Source organism: Thalassophryne amazonica, chromosome 19 (genome assembly GCF_902500255.1).
Source record: "Thalassophryne amazonica chromosome 19, fThaAma1.1, whole genome shotgun sequence".
NCBI lineage: Eukaryota > Metazoa > Chordata > Actinopteri > Batrachoidiformes > Batrachoididae > Thalassophryne > Thalassophryne amazonica.
Window position 1 is genome coordinate 3,748,821 of NC_047121.1, and position 16,431 is coordinate 3,765,251.

The 16,431-nt window shown below is 42.3% G+C and overlaps 1 protein-coding gene across 1 annotated transcript in view; it reads left to right on the plus strand.

Moving 5' to 3' along the window:
- Nucleotides 1–16,431, plus strand: part of sobpa (sine oculis binding protein homolog (Drosophila) a) — a 165,289-nt gene that overhangs the window by 124,359 nt on the left and 24,499 nt on the right. The window contains 1 exon segment of the mRNA XM_034195445.1: nt 8,096–8,191. Coding sequence (XP_034051336.1) covers nt 8,096–8,191 — 96 coding nt within the window.

Below are 16,431 nucleotides of genomic sequence, written 5' to 3' on the forward strand. Positions count from 1 at the left end.
TCTCTTTGTCCCTCTGTTCCTGTGTCCCTCTGTTCCTGTATCTGTCTGTTCCTGTGTTTCTTTGTCTGTCTGTTCCTGTGTCTCTCTGTTCCTGTGTCCTTCTGTTCCTGTGTCTCTCTGTTCCTGTGTCTCTCTGTTCCTGTGTCCTTCTGTTCCTGTGTCTGTCTGTTCCTGTGTCCATCTGTTCCTGTGTCTGTCTGTTCCTGTGTCTCTTTGTCCCTCTGTTCCTGTGTCCCTCTGTTCCTGTATCTGTCTGTTCCTGTGTTTCTTTGTCTGTCTGTTCCTGTGTCTCTCTGTTCCTGTGTCTCTCTGTTCCTGTGTCCCTCTGTTCCTGTGTCTCTTTGTCCCTAGGTCTCTGTGTCTCTTTGTCCCTGTGTCTTCTGTATTGGACGTCTCACTGGACTTGGACTCATTATCACCGACATGGCAGTCAGACACTGTAAATCTCTAGCTACAGTCAGGTCCATAAGTATTTAGACAGTGACACAGTTGTGTTTTTTTTGCCTCAAATCCAACTCCAAATGAGGAAAAAGTTGGGCCACTATAAAAAATGCAAATGGCATAAATGTTTTAAAAAACACAATGTGCTTTTTGTTGTTTTGTTTATCTGCTTTTTTTTTTGCATTCTCTGTAGAATTTGCAGTTTTAATTCAAGTGGTTGAACAAAAATATTAATTTAAGAATCTGTATTTTAAGATAGGAATTATGGCCATTTGTGTACATCGTCCTCCTCTGACCAGCTGAATATAAGAATTATCTGTCATACAAATCATCACTTTTCCATCCAGTTTTCTTTGGACAAGTTATAGGATGGATACATGAACATTTCCAAGTCACAGAATGTGTCTTGGAATTTAATTGCATCACTCATTAAGGATTACAAACAGTATGGCACTGTAACCTTGACTGCGTAAGTGAGGGAAGCCACCCAGACACCATGAAGGTGTTATAGGCTCCTGTGGCTGTGGTTAGAGAAACTGGCTTATAGTACTGTACGGTAAATCTGTCTAGAGTAGGCACTTCTCAAACAATAAGTGACTTTACAAGAAACTGGAGACAGAATAACAGCAGGATGGAGCATCTCTGTGTCTCTGAATGTCCTCAGATGTCTGTCCAGGTCTCCGTGTGTGCTCAGAATGATTCCATATGATGCGTTTGTGCACACAGGACAGGGCGCACCGCTCGTGTGCTCGGCTGGCTCCACCTTCCAAATAACGGTGACCCTGTAATCAGAGGTTTTGGTTTCTTCAGCCTTCTGTAGGTACGTTTAAAACCGTCCCTGTGACATCGTGTGTCGTTATCGCTGAAAAGTCTCCCCTCACATCCTCACACTGTTTCACTTCTGCTGTGATCATATGCACAAGACAAAACCAAAAAAAAAAAATAAAACACGCCAATGTCTGATTTATGTCACGCTTGGGATCAGAAATCCCACGTAGATGTGAGCAGGAACAGATGGAACAAAGAGCAATTATCAAGATCGATATTGTGCTTTGTTGTTCTTCAGAGATGAAAGGAGCTGGAGGTTGAACTGTTTCATACAAATCAAAGGTTGCAACAATCAGCCATGATGGGATGGAGACCTGCAGGTCACCACGTCACCTCACAAACCCACAAACCTCACAATGCTGGATAATTAAGGTTAAATGTCCACGGTGCCCTGCGGCTGAAAAAACAAACTCTTTATGACACGCAGAGGCTTATGTTTTATATACGAGGTCTGTTAGAAAAGTATCCGACCTTTTTATTTTTTTCAAAAACCTGATGGATTTGAATCATGTGTGCTTGCATGAGCAAACCTTGAGCCTTCGTGCGCATGCGTGAATTTTTTCACACCTGTCGGTTGCATCATTTCCTTGTAAGCAGCCTTTGTGTGAGGACGGGTGGAGTCTCTCGTCGTTTTTTCTTTACAAGGAAAATGGTGGAACGACTGGAGCAGCGCGACTGCATCAAATTTTGCCAGAAACTGGGCGACAGCCAGGTGGAAACCATTTGGATTATTCAGACGGCTTTCGGTGACGATCCTCTGGGCATCACACAGATTAAGGAGCGATACAACCGGTTTAAAGACGTCTGCACAACGGTGGAGAGCGAGCCACGCTCCGGGCGGCATCAACATGCTGAAATAACCAGATCATTTCCAAAGTGAACGCTGTGGTGATGTGGGACCGTTGTGTGACTATCTGAGAAACTGCGGAAGAGGTGGACATCAGCACTTTTTCGGCACATTCCACTGTGACAGAAGATTTGGCCATGAAAAGAGTTGCAGCGAAATTCATCGGCACAAAGCTGATGGCGGAACAAAAGCACCTCCATGTTGAAGTCTCACAGGACATGTTGTGACATGCCCACCTCTTCCACAATTTCTTGGATAGTCACATGACTGAAAAGCCATCGAAAGCCGTCTGAATCTTCCGAATGGTGCAAGAGCTGGGCAAACGTTGGACCATCTTCAGTTCATGAAATATTCAGTTCATTAAAACACAAGGCACTTCACAGGGGTAAACTCTAACTGTAACAACCTGTGCAACATGTATTTCAGAAAAAACAATCTTTTCCACAACATGAAGCATTTATTTATTTCCTTTCAGCTGCCCCCCCAGTGGCTCAGGGTCACTGCAGGTCCTGCAGAGACCTGCTGTGGGATTTGACACAAGTTTGACACTGGATGCCTTTTCTGGCGTGACTCCAGTTCCACATGGAGAAACGTGCACAGCTCCTTGTGTTCCTAAGTGGTGTCCCAGCACATACAACATATTCTCATGACACCTTTCATTTGATATGTTACAAAACATTTAATGTTAAATTTTGTGCACATTCCTACAAATTCCCACACACACACTAGATGCACATTACCAGTGATGCCGGTAACGCGTTACTTAGTAACGCGTTACTCTAATCTGACCACTTTTTTTAGTAACGAGTAATCTAACGTTTTAATCTTTCCAAATCAGTAATCAGATTAAAGTTACTTCTCCATGTCACTGTGCGTTACTATTATTTTTCATTGTGGGTCGATAGCAGCATTAAACTTGGTCTGTGGGCAGGAGGTCGGGGTTCGACTGAACTGACCACTTTCAGTGAGCTGTGAGCTTTTCATCCGCGGTTTTTTGCAGCTGCTCGACTCGTCCTCACCTCTTAAAGCACGGTGATCAGCACACCTGCACTGAGCTTTACAAAGACATTTTTATACTTTTTTTCCTCCTTTATTTAGAATTCTGAGCTGAGCTGCTCCGTATCGTCTCGTTAAAACAGCTGATCCTCCGCGACGCGTCAACAACTAACACTATTTTCCACTCAAATGCACCTAAACTCTCTTTCTGAGGACCACATGATGTGAAAACGCAATAAAACTTTCTTACCTGTAAATCTGGTCATGTTTTCTGCATAAATAAATGTTATCCATTCTTTGTGCTCAAACGCCAAAGCAGGGGCGAATCCAGATGGAATGGGGGCGTGGGGCAAGGATGTGCCCCCCCCCCAACACCCCTAGATTAAAGGTCCAGTTTTGAAGCCTTTTTTTACTACAACTACTAATACTACTTAAAATAATATTAATTTCGACAAGTAAAATATTTAGAGAGAATTTAAATGTTAGAAAAATGCTAGAATGAATTTAATAGTTACATTTATAAACAATGTAGGTTCGAAATTGCAAGTTTTACTGTTACAGTGCTGTCAACAGTTAAATATGAGGTCAAGAAAGAGGTCTTTATTTTACTTTTTATAAAACAAGTATTTATTTTCATTGAAGTCAAGAAAGGGTGACTATAAAGTGAGTTTTGGCAAAACAGGTATCATTGTCATGTTGAGGTGGCAGAGGGTTGTTGTCGGCAGCTGGGGAAAGTAACTAAAAAAGTAACTAGTAATCTAACTTAGTTACTTTTACAATTGAGTAATCAGTAAAGTAACTAAGTTACTTTTTCAAGGAGTAATCAGTAATCAGTAATTGGATTACTTTTTCAAAGTAACTGTGGCAACACTGCACATTACACATTCAGAAATGTGCATTTGCATTTTGGTTAATATTTGGGTTCAAGTAGAAATGCTGAAGGCTCTGGGTGTGGAGGGATTGTCTTGGATGAAACGTCTCTTCAACATTGTGTTGCGATCTGGGACAGTTCCTAAGGAGTGACAAACTGGGGTGGTGGTCCCCATATTTAAAAAGGGGGACCAGAGAGTGTGTGCCAACTACAGGGGCATCAGACTACTCAGCCTCCCTAGTAAAGTCTACTCCAGGGTGCTGGAAAGGAGGGATCAGCCGACAGTCAAACCTCTGATTGAAGAGAAACAATGTGGGTTCTGTCATGGTCATGGAACAACCGTCCAGCTCTTTTCTCTCAGAAGGATCCTGGACATCCTGGGAGTATGACCACCCAGTCTACATGTGTTTTGTGAACTTGGAGAAAGTGTATGATCGGGTACCCCAGGAGATACTGTGGGAGGTGCTGTGGGAGTATGGAGTGAGGGGGTCCCTTCTCAGGACCATCCAGTCTCTCTACTCACAAAGCAAGAGCTGTGTTCGGGTGCTCGGCAGTAAGTCGGACTCATTTCCAGTGGAGGTTGGCCTCTGCCAGGGCTGCTCCTTCTCACCAATCCTGTTTGTGATGTTCATGGACAGGATATCAAGGTGTCGTCGGGGAGGAGGGTTTCCAGTTTGGTGGGCTCAGGGGGCATGGTTCTCAGCAGGAAACCAATAAACTGCTGAGACTGCTCAGGGGAGGTGATGGTCTAGTGGTTAAGGTGCTGGGCTTGAAAACAGAAGATCCTCAGTTCAAATCCCCGCCTGACTGGAAAATCACTAAGGGCCCTTGGGCAAGGTCTTTAATCCCCTATTGCTCCCGGTGTGTAGTTCATTCACCTTGACATAGGGGTGAATATGAGGCATCACTGTAAAGCGCTTTGAGCATCTGATGCAGATGGAAAAGCACTATATAAATGCATTCCATTTACTGCCTATTCCAGGTAGAGAATGAGGTCTTACCCCAAGTGAAGGAGTTCAAGTACCTCGGGGTCTTGTTCACGAGTGAGGGGACAATGGAGCGTGAGATTGGCCGGAGAATCTGTGCAGCAGGGGCGGTGTTGCATTCGGTCTGCCGTACTGTTGTGACGAAAAGGGAGCTGAGCCAAAAGGTGAAGCTCTCGATCTACTGGTCAATCTTCATTCCTACTATGGTCACGAGGGTTGGGTCATGACCGAAAGAACTGGATCGTGAGTACAAGCGGCTAATTGGGCATCCTCAGGAGGGTGGCTCGTGTCTCCCTCAGAGATAGGGTGAGAAGTTCGGAGTAGAGCCGCTGCTGATTCATGTTGAAAGGAGCCAGCTGAGGTGGTTCGGGCATCTGGTAAAGATGCCTCCTGGGTGTCTCCCTAGGGAGGTGCTCCAGGCACGTCCAGCTGGGAGGAGACCCCGGGGAAGACCCAGGACTAGGTGGAGAGATTACAGTGTATATCTCCACACTGGCCTGGGAACACCTCGGGATCCCTCAGGTGATCAATGTGACCTGGGAAAAGGAAGTCTGGGGTCACCTGCTGGAGCTGTTGCCCCCATGACCTGATCCTGGATAAGCAGTTGAAGATGAGTGAGTGAGTGTGATATTCAGATATTTTAGGGTGACCATATTTTAATCACCAAAAACCAGGACACTTGGCCCAACAATGCGATACTCAAATGATACTCGATGATAAAAAAAACAATGGAAAAACAGGACATGTCCTAGGAAAACAGGATGTTTGTCACCCTGAGATATGCTGTATTTGTTGGGGGGGGTGGGGGGGGTTAGGAAGCAAGTACCTTCTACTTGTACACAGAATGAAACTGAACTTTAAATGAAATGAAATCATTAATCAGTAAATTAAATTAAATTGAACACTCAAGGCAAAATACCAAACTTCACCTGAGTGCTTCATGACATCACCTTTGAGACCTTTGGTGGCTCCCCTCAGCTCACACTTTCATGTGTTGGTGCAGATCCATTGACTCACCTGGAGATGTTGTGAAAGTGTAGTAACACGGACCCACAACAGGGGGCGCAAATGAATGGTCAATAGATGAGCCAAAAATTAACAATTTAATGTTGTGAAGGAGCACAACGAACATACAGACAATCTCAGAATATGATTACAGTCAATCCACAAAGGTGACGTGTGGGCAGGCTCGAGGATAGAAGACGTCTGTCCTGAGAAGAGCCGGAACCACACGATTTCCGCCGCCACCGAACCTGGTGAATACTGGAGCCGCCAAGTCCCGAATTCCCAGGTGATCACCGTCCCCGACTGTCGGATCTGGTACTGCTGGTGAGAACAAAGACAGTCAAGTGTGGGTTTGTGTACACCCAGTAACAACAACGGTGGGAATGCCACCTCCACCTCTCACTCAATATGTTGCAGAGTACCGCAGTGATTCCTCAGGGGAAAAGAGTGCCGTCCTGCACTCACTCAGCCTCCACAGAAAGAGGGACCGGTATGCCTGCAAACACTCACAATGTACAGATTATAAATTAACACAAATGGCCGAGGATATTACCTCCAACGAAGTACGATATCTCGGCAACGAGGTGGAGATGACGTCTGGTCTTTATGGAGTGAGATGATGTTGAGTAGATGGGTGACAGCTGTCAAGAGGTAATGAGCGACAGCTGTCACCCCCGGCTGTGTCCGTGGCGGCAGCGCCCTCTCGTGCCTGAAGCCCGCACTTCAGGCAGGGCGCCCTCTGGTGGTGGGCCAGCAGTACCTCCTCTTCTGGCGGCCCACACAACAGGAGACTTCCCATGTGAATAGCAGAACATTGTTTTTGGTGTATTTTGCATCTTAAAGACAGTGACAGATGATCAGCTCATTGGTTTAATTCATGTTATGTTCAAACACACCTGTGAGTATTAATTTGGGGAACAACCCTGTGGTGTCTAATGATTTGTGGATGTTCATGCTGGATTTTAAGGTCGCAAATTTTACTGGCTCCACGTTCTTCCACAAATCATCAGACACCACAGGGTTGTTCCCATTCTAATCCAATTCCATCGCTTGTGAAGTGGAAATTCTGTGAGCAGACCCACAGATTTCTCCATCTCATCAGCTGCAATGAGTTAAATCCACGGTAAATCCATTAAACCCACACATTTCGGCATCGCTGTGGCGGCACTAGTTTCTGTCGGTCTCAGCTGACAGCGCCATTAGTGACACCTGCACAGCAACGTGGTCAGGGGGGCGGAGTTATACATCAAATGTGAAACGGCTGAATATTTTGCAGCCCTCTGCTCAATAATTTATGGTCTGAACTCTCACACGATTAACCAATCAGATTTGTGGAACAAATGTAATTTTATCAGAATGCAGCTGTTTGTGCCCCCTGTGCCCTGATTTGCGCTCAGACTCTGCCCCCGAAACAGGAAAGTGGAGTTGGACCTTCCCCAAACGCACACCCACTGTGGGCTTCAGACCAAAAGGGTTTTTTTTTTTTATCTTATGAGGTCACACTCATTTTGAACTAAAGCAAAAAATAATAATTCAGTGCAAACCTCAACAAGCAGATGAACCTGCTGGTGCACAAACAGGCTGCAGCTTCAAAACATGAAATTCAAAAGCAAAGTTACTGATGTTCATTCACTTGTGTTTCCATATTTTTGGTGACGTCACCATGACAACACATTTCAATCAACAGATGGCGCTATGTTTGCTGATTCAAACACAGTACAAATGATTCTTCGAGCTCTATTAATAGTTTCCAAGTTATTGCAAAAAAAGATTTTCAGACTATTCAATGACCTTGAATGACCTTCACCTTTGATCTTCCTATTAATTTCATCCTAAAATGTTATAACTTGCTATTCATACCTTCAACATGAATGAAATCAGCCAAAGAATCTCTGAGATATTTGTCTGGTCTCAGGCACACACACACACACACACACACACACACGTTTTGCAGGATCCTGCTGATTGGTTTGTCCACAATCCGACACCTGTCTACCCATTTTGCAGTCACCGTTTCTTTTCATGCTTCCTCACTGTTTTCATTTCTGAGTTTCCTTGTTGTTTCTGTTCACATGTTGATTTTGTCCATACGTAAAAAGAAGCCATTATTTCTCCCCCCAGGCAAGAGAAGACGATGGCCTCGGTGGGAAATTACCACAGCACAGCTTTACTCAGGACACGGCCAGGCTTGTCTTCAAGACAAACAGCGATGTGCTTGTAAGGACCAGAACATTTAACACCCGATAGATGGCTCAATGCACAAGCATGTTATGATGTTGTTCTTTGTTAAAAGCGTGTAATTTTCCAGTCACTTCTTTCTCATGTGCAGCTGGAAGAATTCATTCATATTTGGCCCTTAAGAGCAGATGCCAGACATCAGATGCTGGTCAGGCCAAAAACTAAAGTGAAAGTCGTAGCTAAGTGGCAGCTTTTTAGCTTCTTCTTTTTTTCTTTCTTTCTTAAGCATTGATGGTTTTTTTTTTCATGCATCTTCATTTATTGTCATTTCCATTGTGCGTCCATATACAGAGGTTCTTGGTGCCAAACAGACCTGCAAATAATTATGTTCACTAGCAGTTAATCTGTCCGCTATCTTTCAGGATTAGTCTGTAAAAATAAAAATTGATGTAAAAATGCCAAAGTTTCTCTGAGCATCAGCTGATTTCAAGTGCCATTTTTTGTTTTTTTCTCCAAACATTCCAACATTAAAAATTTCATTGACACTGACACGGAGCAGAGAAATGTAAAGGCTAAAAACAGGAAGGCATTTCCCCTGATGGATCACTGACTGATTATTAAATGAAACGTATCAGAGGCGTGACTTTGTATTATAAATGATAAATCCGTGCCGTGAACACTGAGTGACCACACATAGTCAAGGAAGGTGTTTTTGTTTTGTTTGTTGTTTTCTGGATGACTTCATAATATGTTTTTGTTTTGTGGTTTCATCATGAAGTTACAGAAACGTATTGCATTCACAGGATTAAAAAAAAATTAGACCACTGATCTTGTAATTACGAGAAAAGATCAGGTGTCTAAATTGTTTTTATATATATATATATACTTCCATACTTTGATCTTTTCTCATAATATGAAATCTTGATCTCACAATTATGAGATCAGAATGAATGAATGAATGCAATACGCTTCCGTATGAAGTATCAGTAAATATTTTACTGATCAATATGATCAAATCTCTAGGCACACTGATAGTGGAGATGCAGGTTTACACAAAAAAATGTATTGCATACCCCCCCCCCCCCTCCAAACACCCTTGAAATTTAACATTTTCTTCAAAATCTTTTCCCAAGTGCTTTTTTTAACAGAGGAATTTTCAGTACAGCATTTCTAAACATCCTCATTTTGTTTTGGATGCTCATATTATTTTACTTTGCACACAGAAACAATATTATCTATAAAGCAAGAAGCGTCTGTGTGAGTGTGTGTATGTGGCTCGTATATCTCTCCGACTGTTTGTCAGATCGGCCTCAGGTTTCAGATATGGCTGGCACACACATGGCACAATGATGTGCATCCTTTATTATGAAAATTCTGGGAATTAATTTTCAAAACCTTCTTTATTGAAACCTTTATTTTGATTAACATTGTAACATTTGTACTTTCATGATGGAGTGGCTCACTGATGTTACTGGTAGCAAAGTTAAACAACATCAGATAGTTCATGTTGCTCGCACATTTCACAATAAAATGTTTAATGCGAAGACCAAAGTCCAGGTCAGAAGACCATCAATTCTGTAGGACGCTGAGAAATTTGCCAGAGAAGAACGGGCTGGGATTCCTCAGGAGACGTGTCTGAGACTTGTTCAAAGCTACAACAAATGAATGATCCAGCAAAAAGGGCACATGACAGACTATTAGCATCAGGAGGCTAATAATTTTGAGGCTGTTAAACATCCAAAATAAGAAATTCTGTGTTGAAAATTTCTTGCTTTGTTAAAAAGCACTTGGGAAATTTTTGAAGGAAATGTTAACTTTCATGGGGGGGCTAATAATTTTGTCCTCATCTGTATTGTGGTAAACATGTTCTGGGGTACATTGTGCTAGATTTAGACCTTGATCTTTGACCTTTGGTCTGTTCCAAAAGTTAATCATCTGAGACACTCACCCAAGTAACAATTTCACCAACTTTATTGAAAATCTGTCCAGTTGTTATTTATTTTCACACACACACACACACACACACACACACACACACACACACACACACACACACACACACACACACACACACACACACACATGACTGATTACAGGGTAATTATCAAAATATTTGCAGATACTTTATCTGTTCTTCCACTAATTGATTTGATTTATAAGTGAACCTTTATTTTTCATATTTCTTCCTTTCTAAATTTATTTTACATAATTATTGTATGGCTTTGCCTTACAATATAAAGCGCCTTGGGGCAACTGTTTGTTGTGATTTGGCGCTATATAAAAAAAAAATTGATTGATTGATTTCCTTTTTATCTCACTGTGTTTGTTGTTTACAGGATGATTTGAAACTTAATGGAATAATTTTCACCAATTTGAGTGGGTGTGAAGGTGAAGCAGCTGAGCACCTCTTTTCACTTCCTCCCTCTCTGTCCATCCACAGTCTCCGCAATTTCACATGATGTGGCCATTATAAATTATGACCCGCTTATTTCCTCACTAATCGTGGATTAACTGGACCAAACATCACGAAAATACTGATAGCTGTTGCAAACGCTAACAATAGTAGCATTCAAAATGACAACACACCATTCTTTCACTTGACACAATTATCATCTTAGATAATCTGTTCAGAGAATTAACCACAAGCCATGTTATAACAGATATGTGCTCAGAACAACAAAACAAAACAAACAAAAAATATCAACACATGAACTGTCACTCAAAGCAGCCACGCCCCTCATGTGTCAGGATAACGGAGCTTTAGTGAACATCAGTGTGAACATGACAATGATGTCTGAAAAACAATAAATATATGTTTAAATGATATGAGTGAACTCCCCCTCTAGCTGCCTACTTTATCGTGGTGGGGGAGTTTGCGTACCCGGATGATTCTAGGAGCTATGTTGTTGGGGGCTTTGTGCCCCTTGTAGGGTCTCCCAAGGCAAACAGGTCCTAGTTGACGGGTCAGACTAAGGGCAGTTCAGAACCTCCATGACCAGTAAAAAATCAAGGACCGAGACGTCGCCCAGTATGGCGGATCCGGGGCCCCATCCTGGAGCCAGGCCTGGGGTCGGGCCTTAGCCCATGGGGCCCGGCCGGGCACAGCCCGAAAGAGCAACATGGGCCCACCCTCCTGTGGGTTCATCACATGCAGAGGGGGCCATGGGGGTCGGGTGCAGAAAGGATTGGGTGGCGGTCGAGGGCAGGTGGCCCGGCGGCCCGGTCCATGCTCACAGCCCCTGGCTGTTGGGATGTGGAATGTCACCTCGCTGGGGGGGAAGAGCCTGAGCTTGTGCGGGAGGTTGAGAGATACTGACTCGAGATAGTCAGGCTCACCTCCACACACAGCTTGGGCTCTGGTGGGCTGGGCTGGGGTCGCATTGCTTATTGCTGCCCAGCTCAGTCGCCATGTGTTGGAGTTCACTCCAGTGAACGAGAGGGTCGCGTCCCTACGCCTTTGTGTCGGGAACAGGTCTCTCACTGTTGTCTCGGCCTACGGGCCGAGCAGCAGTGTAGAGTACCTAACCTTCCTGGAGTCCCTGGGAGGGGTACTAGATAGTGCGCCGACTGGGGACTGGTGTTCAGTTGTTGGACTTCTGTGCTAGTCACAGTTTGTCCATCATGAACACCATGTTCGAGCACAAGGGTGTCCTTAAGTGCACATGGCACCAGGACACCCTGAGCTGGAGGTCGATGATCGACTTTGTAGTCGTATCATCTGACCTTCGGCCACGTGTCTCGGACACTTGGGTGAAGAGAGTGGCAGAGCTGTCGACGATCACCACCTGGTGGTGAGTTGGATCCGCTGGGAGGGGAGGAAGCCGGTCAGACCTGCCAGGCCCAAACGTATCGTGAGGGTCTGCTGGGAATGACTGGTGGAACCCTATGTCAGTGAGGTTTTCAACTCCCACCTCCGGGAGAGCTTCTCCCAGATCCCGAGGGAGGTTGGAGACATGGAGTCCGAGTGGACCATGTTCTCCACCTCCATTGTCGATGTGGCCGCTCGTAGCTGTGGTCGCAAGGTCTCTGGTGCCTGTCGTGGCGGCAATCCCCAAACCCGGTGGTGGACGCCGGAAGTAAGGGATGCTGTCAAGCTGAAGGAGTCCTACTTATCTTTGTTGGTAGGTGGGACCCCGGAGGCAGCTGACAGGTACCGGCAGGCCAAGCGTGCCGCAGCCTGTGCAGTCGCAGAGGCAAAAACTCGGGTCTGGGAGGAGTTCGGGGAGGCCATGGAGGAGGACTATCGGTCGGCCTCGAAGAGATTCTGGCAATCCATCTGACGCCTCAGGGGGCGGAAGCAGCTCTCCACCAGCACTGTTTATGGTGCGGGTGGGGAGCTGTTGACCCTGACTGGGGATGTTGTTGGGCGGTGGAAGGAATACTACGAGGATCTCCTCAGTCCCATCATCATGTCTTCCGAAGAGGAAGCAGAGACTGGGGACTCAGAGGCGGACTCATCCATTACCCAGGCCGAAGTCACCGAGGTGGTTAGAAAGCTCCTCGGTGACAAGGCTCCTGGGGTGGATGAAATCCGTCCTGAGTACCGTAAGTCTCTGGATGTTGTGGGACTGTCTTGGCTGACACGCCTCTGCAACATCGCGTGGCGATTGGGGACAGTGCCTCTGGATTGACAGACCGGGGTGGTGGTCCCTCTGTTTAAGAAGGGGGACTGGAGGGTGTGTTCCAACTATAGGGGGATCACACTCCTCAGCCTCCCCGGTAAGGTCTATTCCAGAGTACTGGAGAGGAGAATTCGACTGATGGTCGAACCTCGGATTCAGGAGGAGCAGTGTGGTTTTCGTCCTGGTCGCAGCACACTGGATCAGCTCTACATGCTCCATTGGGTGCTCGAGGGTTCATGGGAGTTCGCCCAACCAGTCCACATGTGTTTTGTGGATCTGGAGAAGGCGTTCAACCGTGTCCCTCGGGGCACCCTGTGGGGAGTGCTCCGGGAGTACGGGTAAGTCAAACCTGTTTCCAGTGCATGTTGGCCTCCACCAGGGCTGCCCTCTGTCACCGGTTCTGTTCATTATTTTTATGGACAGAATTTCTAGGCGCAGCCAGGGTGTAGAGGGGGTCTGGTTTGGAACCACAGAATCTCGTCTCTGCTGTTTGCGGACGATGTGGTTCTGTTGGCTTCATCAAATCAGGACCTTCAGCATGCACTGGGGCGGTTTGCAGCCGAGTGTGAAGCGTCCGGAATGAAAATCAGCACCTCCAAATCCGAGGCCATGGTTCTCGACCGGAAAAAGGTGCTTTGCCCTCTTCAGGTCGGTGGAGTGTCCTTGCCTCAAGTGGAGGAGTTTAAGGAGGCCCCGGGGAAGACACAGGACACGCTGGAGGGACTACATCTCTCGCCTGGCTTGGGAATGCTTTGGGGTTCCCCCGGAGGAGCTGGGGGAGGTGTGTGTGGATCGGGAGGTCTGGGCGGCTTTGCTTAAGCTGCTGCCCCCGCGACCCGACTCCGGATAAAGCGGAAGAAAATGGATGGATGGATGGATGATACCAGTGAAGCAACACACAGCGGCAAAAAGCTCGCTCATGGTACAAGGAGTCCCAAACAGGAAATGCCAAATTTTGAGTCCACAGTGAAACAGGAAATGTGAAATGTTGAACACTTCCTGGCATGGGTGGAACTAGAGCGGAGGCCAGGGTTGCACTGGACTCCTCTGAAATCTGATTGGACACAGATGATTGACATGTCACAGCACCACACATCTGATTGAAAAGATCTGCATTTTCAAATCAGTGAGTCACATTGACTGCTAGGTTCCTCCTGTCCAGTAGTTGGTGTTGTGTACCACAAATAGTTAACCTTAGTAGAAGAAGAAAAATGTTTGCCTCAGATTTGAACTGAACACGTCATTTGAACCATGGACTAATAATGACAACAAAGTTATATTGGTGAGTAAACAACCTTATTTTATCTCAGAAATGAGGTCCAGGTTGTTAAAAGTGCCATTTCTCCATTAATTTGGGTTGTCATATATGTGTGTTTCTCCAGTGATTTTTAAATGAGCAGGCAGCTGTTGATTAACTAACCTCTTAATTTTTCTGTATGAAGTACTTAAATAACATCTTAATTTTTCTGTATGAAGTACTTAAATAACCTCTTAATTTTTCTGTTTGAAGTACTTAAATAACCTCTTAATTTTTCTGTATGAAGTACTTAAATAACCTCTTAATTTTTCTGTATGAAGTACTTAAATAACATCTTAATTTTTCTGTTTGAAGTACTTAAATAACCTCTTAATTTTTCTGTATGAAGTACTTAAATAACCTCTTAATTTTTCTGTTTGAAGTACTTAAATAACCTCTTAATTTTTCTGTATGAAGTACTTAAATAACCTCTTAATTTTTCTGTTTGAAGTACTTAAATAACATCTTAATTTTTCTGTTTGAAGTACTTAAATAACCTCTTAATTTTTCTGTATGAAGTACTTAAATAACATCTTAATTTTTCTGTTTGAAGTACTTAAATAACCTCTTAATTTTTCTGTATGAAGTACTTAAATAACATCTTAATTTTTCTGTATGAAGTACTTAAATAACATCTTAATTTTTCTGTTTGAAGTACTTAAATAACCTCTTAATTTTTCTGTATGAAGTACTTAAATAACCTCTTAATTTTTCTGTTTGAAGTACTTAAATAACATCTTAATTTTTCTGTTTGAAGTACTTAAATAACCTCTTAATTTTTCTGTATGAAGTACTTAAATAACCTCTTAATTTTTCTGTATGAAGTACTTAAATAACATCTTAATTTTTCTGTTTGAAGTACTTAACCTCTTAATTTTTCTGTATGAAGTACTTAAATAACCTCTTAATTTTTCTGTATGAAGTACTTAAATAACATCTTAATTTTTCTGTTTGAAGTACTTAAATAACCTCTTAATTTTTCTGTATGAAGTACTTAAATAACCTCTTAATTTTTCTGTATGAAGTACTTAAATAACATCTTAATTTTTCTGTTTGAAGTACTTAAATAACCTCTTAATTTTTCTGTATGAAGTACTTAAATAACATCTTAATTTTTCTGTATGAAGTACTTAAATAACCTCTTAATTTTTCTGTATGAAGTACTTAAATAACCTCTTAATTTTTCTGTATGAAGTACTTAAATAACCTCTTAATTGTTCTGTTTGAAGTACTTAAATAACCTCTTATTTTTTCTGTATGAAGTACTTAAATAACCTCTTAATTTTTCTGTATGAAGTACTTAAATAACATCTTAATTTTTCTGTTTGAAGTACTTAAATAACCTCTTAATTTTTCTGTATGAAGTACTTAAATAACATCTTAATTTTTCTGTTTGAAGTACTTAAATAACCTCTTAATTTTTCTGTATTAAGTACTTAAATAACATCTTAATTTGTCTGTATGAAGTACTTAAATAACATCTTAATTTTTCTGTTTGAAGTACTTAAATAACCTCTTAATTTTTCTGTATGAAGTACTTAAATAACCTCTTAATTTTTCTGTATGAAGTACTTAAATAACCTCTTAATTTTTCTGTTTGAAGTACTTAAATAACCTCTTAACTTTTCTGTATGAAGTACTTAAATAACATCTTAATTTTTCTGTTTGAAGTACTTAAATAACCTCTTAATTTTTCTGTATGAAGTACTTAAATAACCTCTTAATTTTTCTGTTTGAAGTACTTAAATAACCTCTTAATTTTTCTGTATGAAGTACTTAAATAACATCTTAATTTTTCTGTTTGAAGTACTTAAATAACCTCTTAATTTTTCTGTATGAAGTACTTAAATAACATCTTAATTTTTCTGTATGAAGTACTTAAATAACCTCTTAATTTTTCTGTTTGAAGTACTTAAATAACCTCTTAATTTTTCTGTATGAAGTACTTAAATAACCTCTTAATTTTTCTGTATGAAGTACTTAAATAACCTCTTAATTGTTCTGTTTGAAGTACTTAAATAACCTCTTAATTTTTCTGTATGAAGTACTTAAATAACCTCTTATTTTTTCTGTATGAAGTACTTAAATAACATCTTAATTTTTCTGTTTGAAGTACTTAAATAACCTCTTAATTTTTCTGTATGAAGTACTTAAATAACATCTTAATTTTTCTGTATGAAGTACTTAAATAACATCTTAATTTTTCTGTTTGAAGTACTTAAATAACCTCTTAATTTTTCTGTTTGAAGTACTTAAATAACCTCTTAATTTTTCTGTATGAAGTACTTAAATAACCTCTTAATTTTTCTGTATGAAGTACTTAATTAACCTCTTAATTTTTCTGTATGAAGTACTTAATT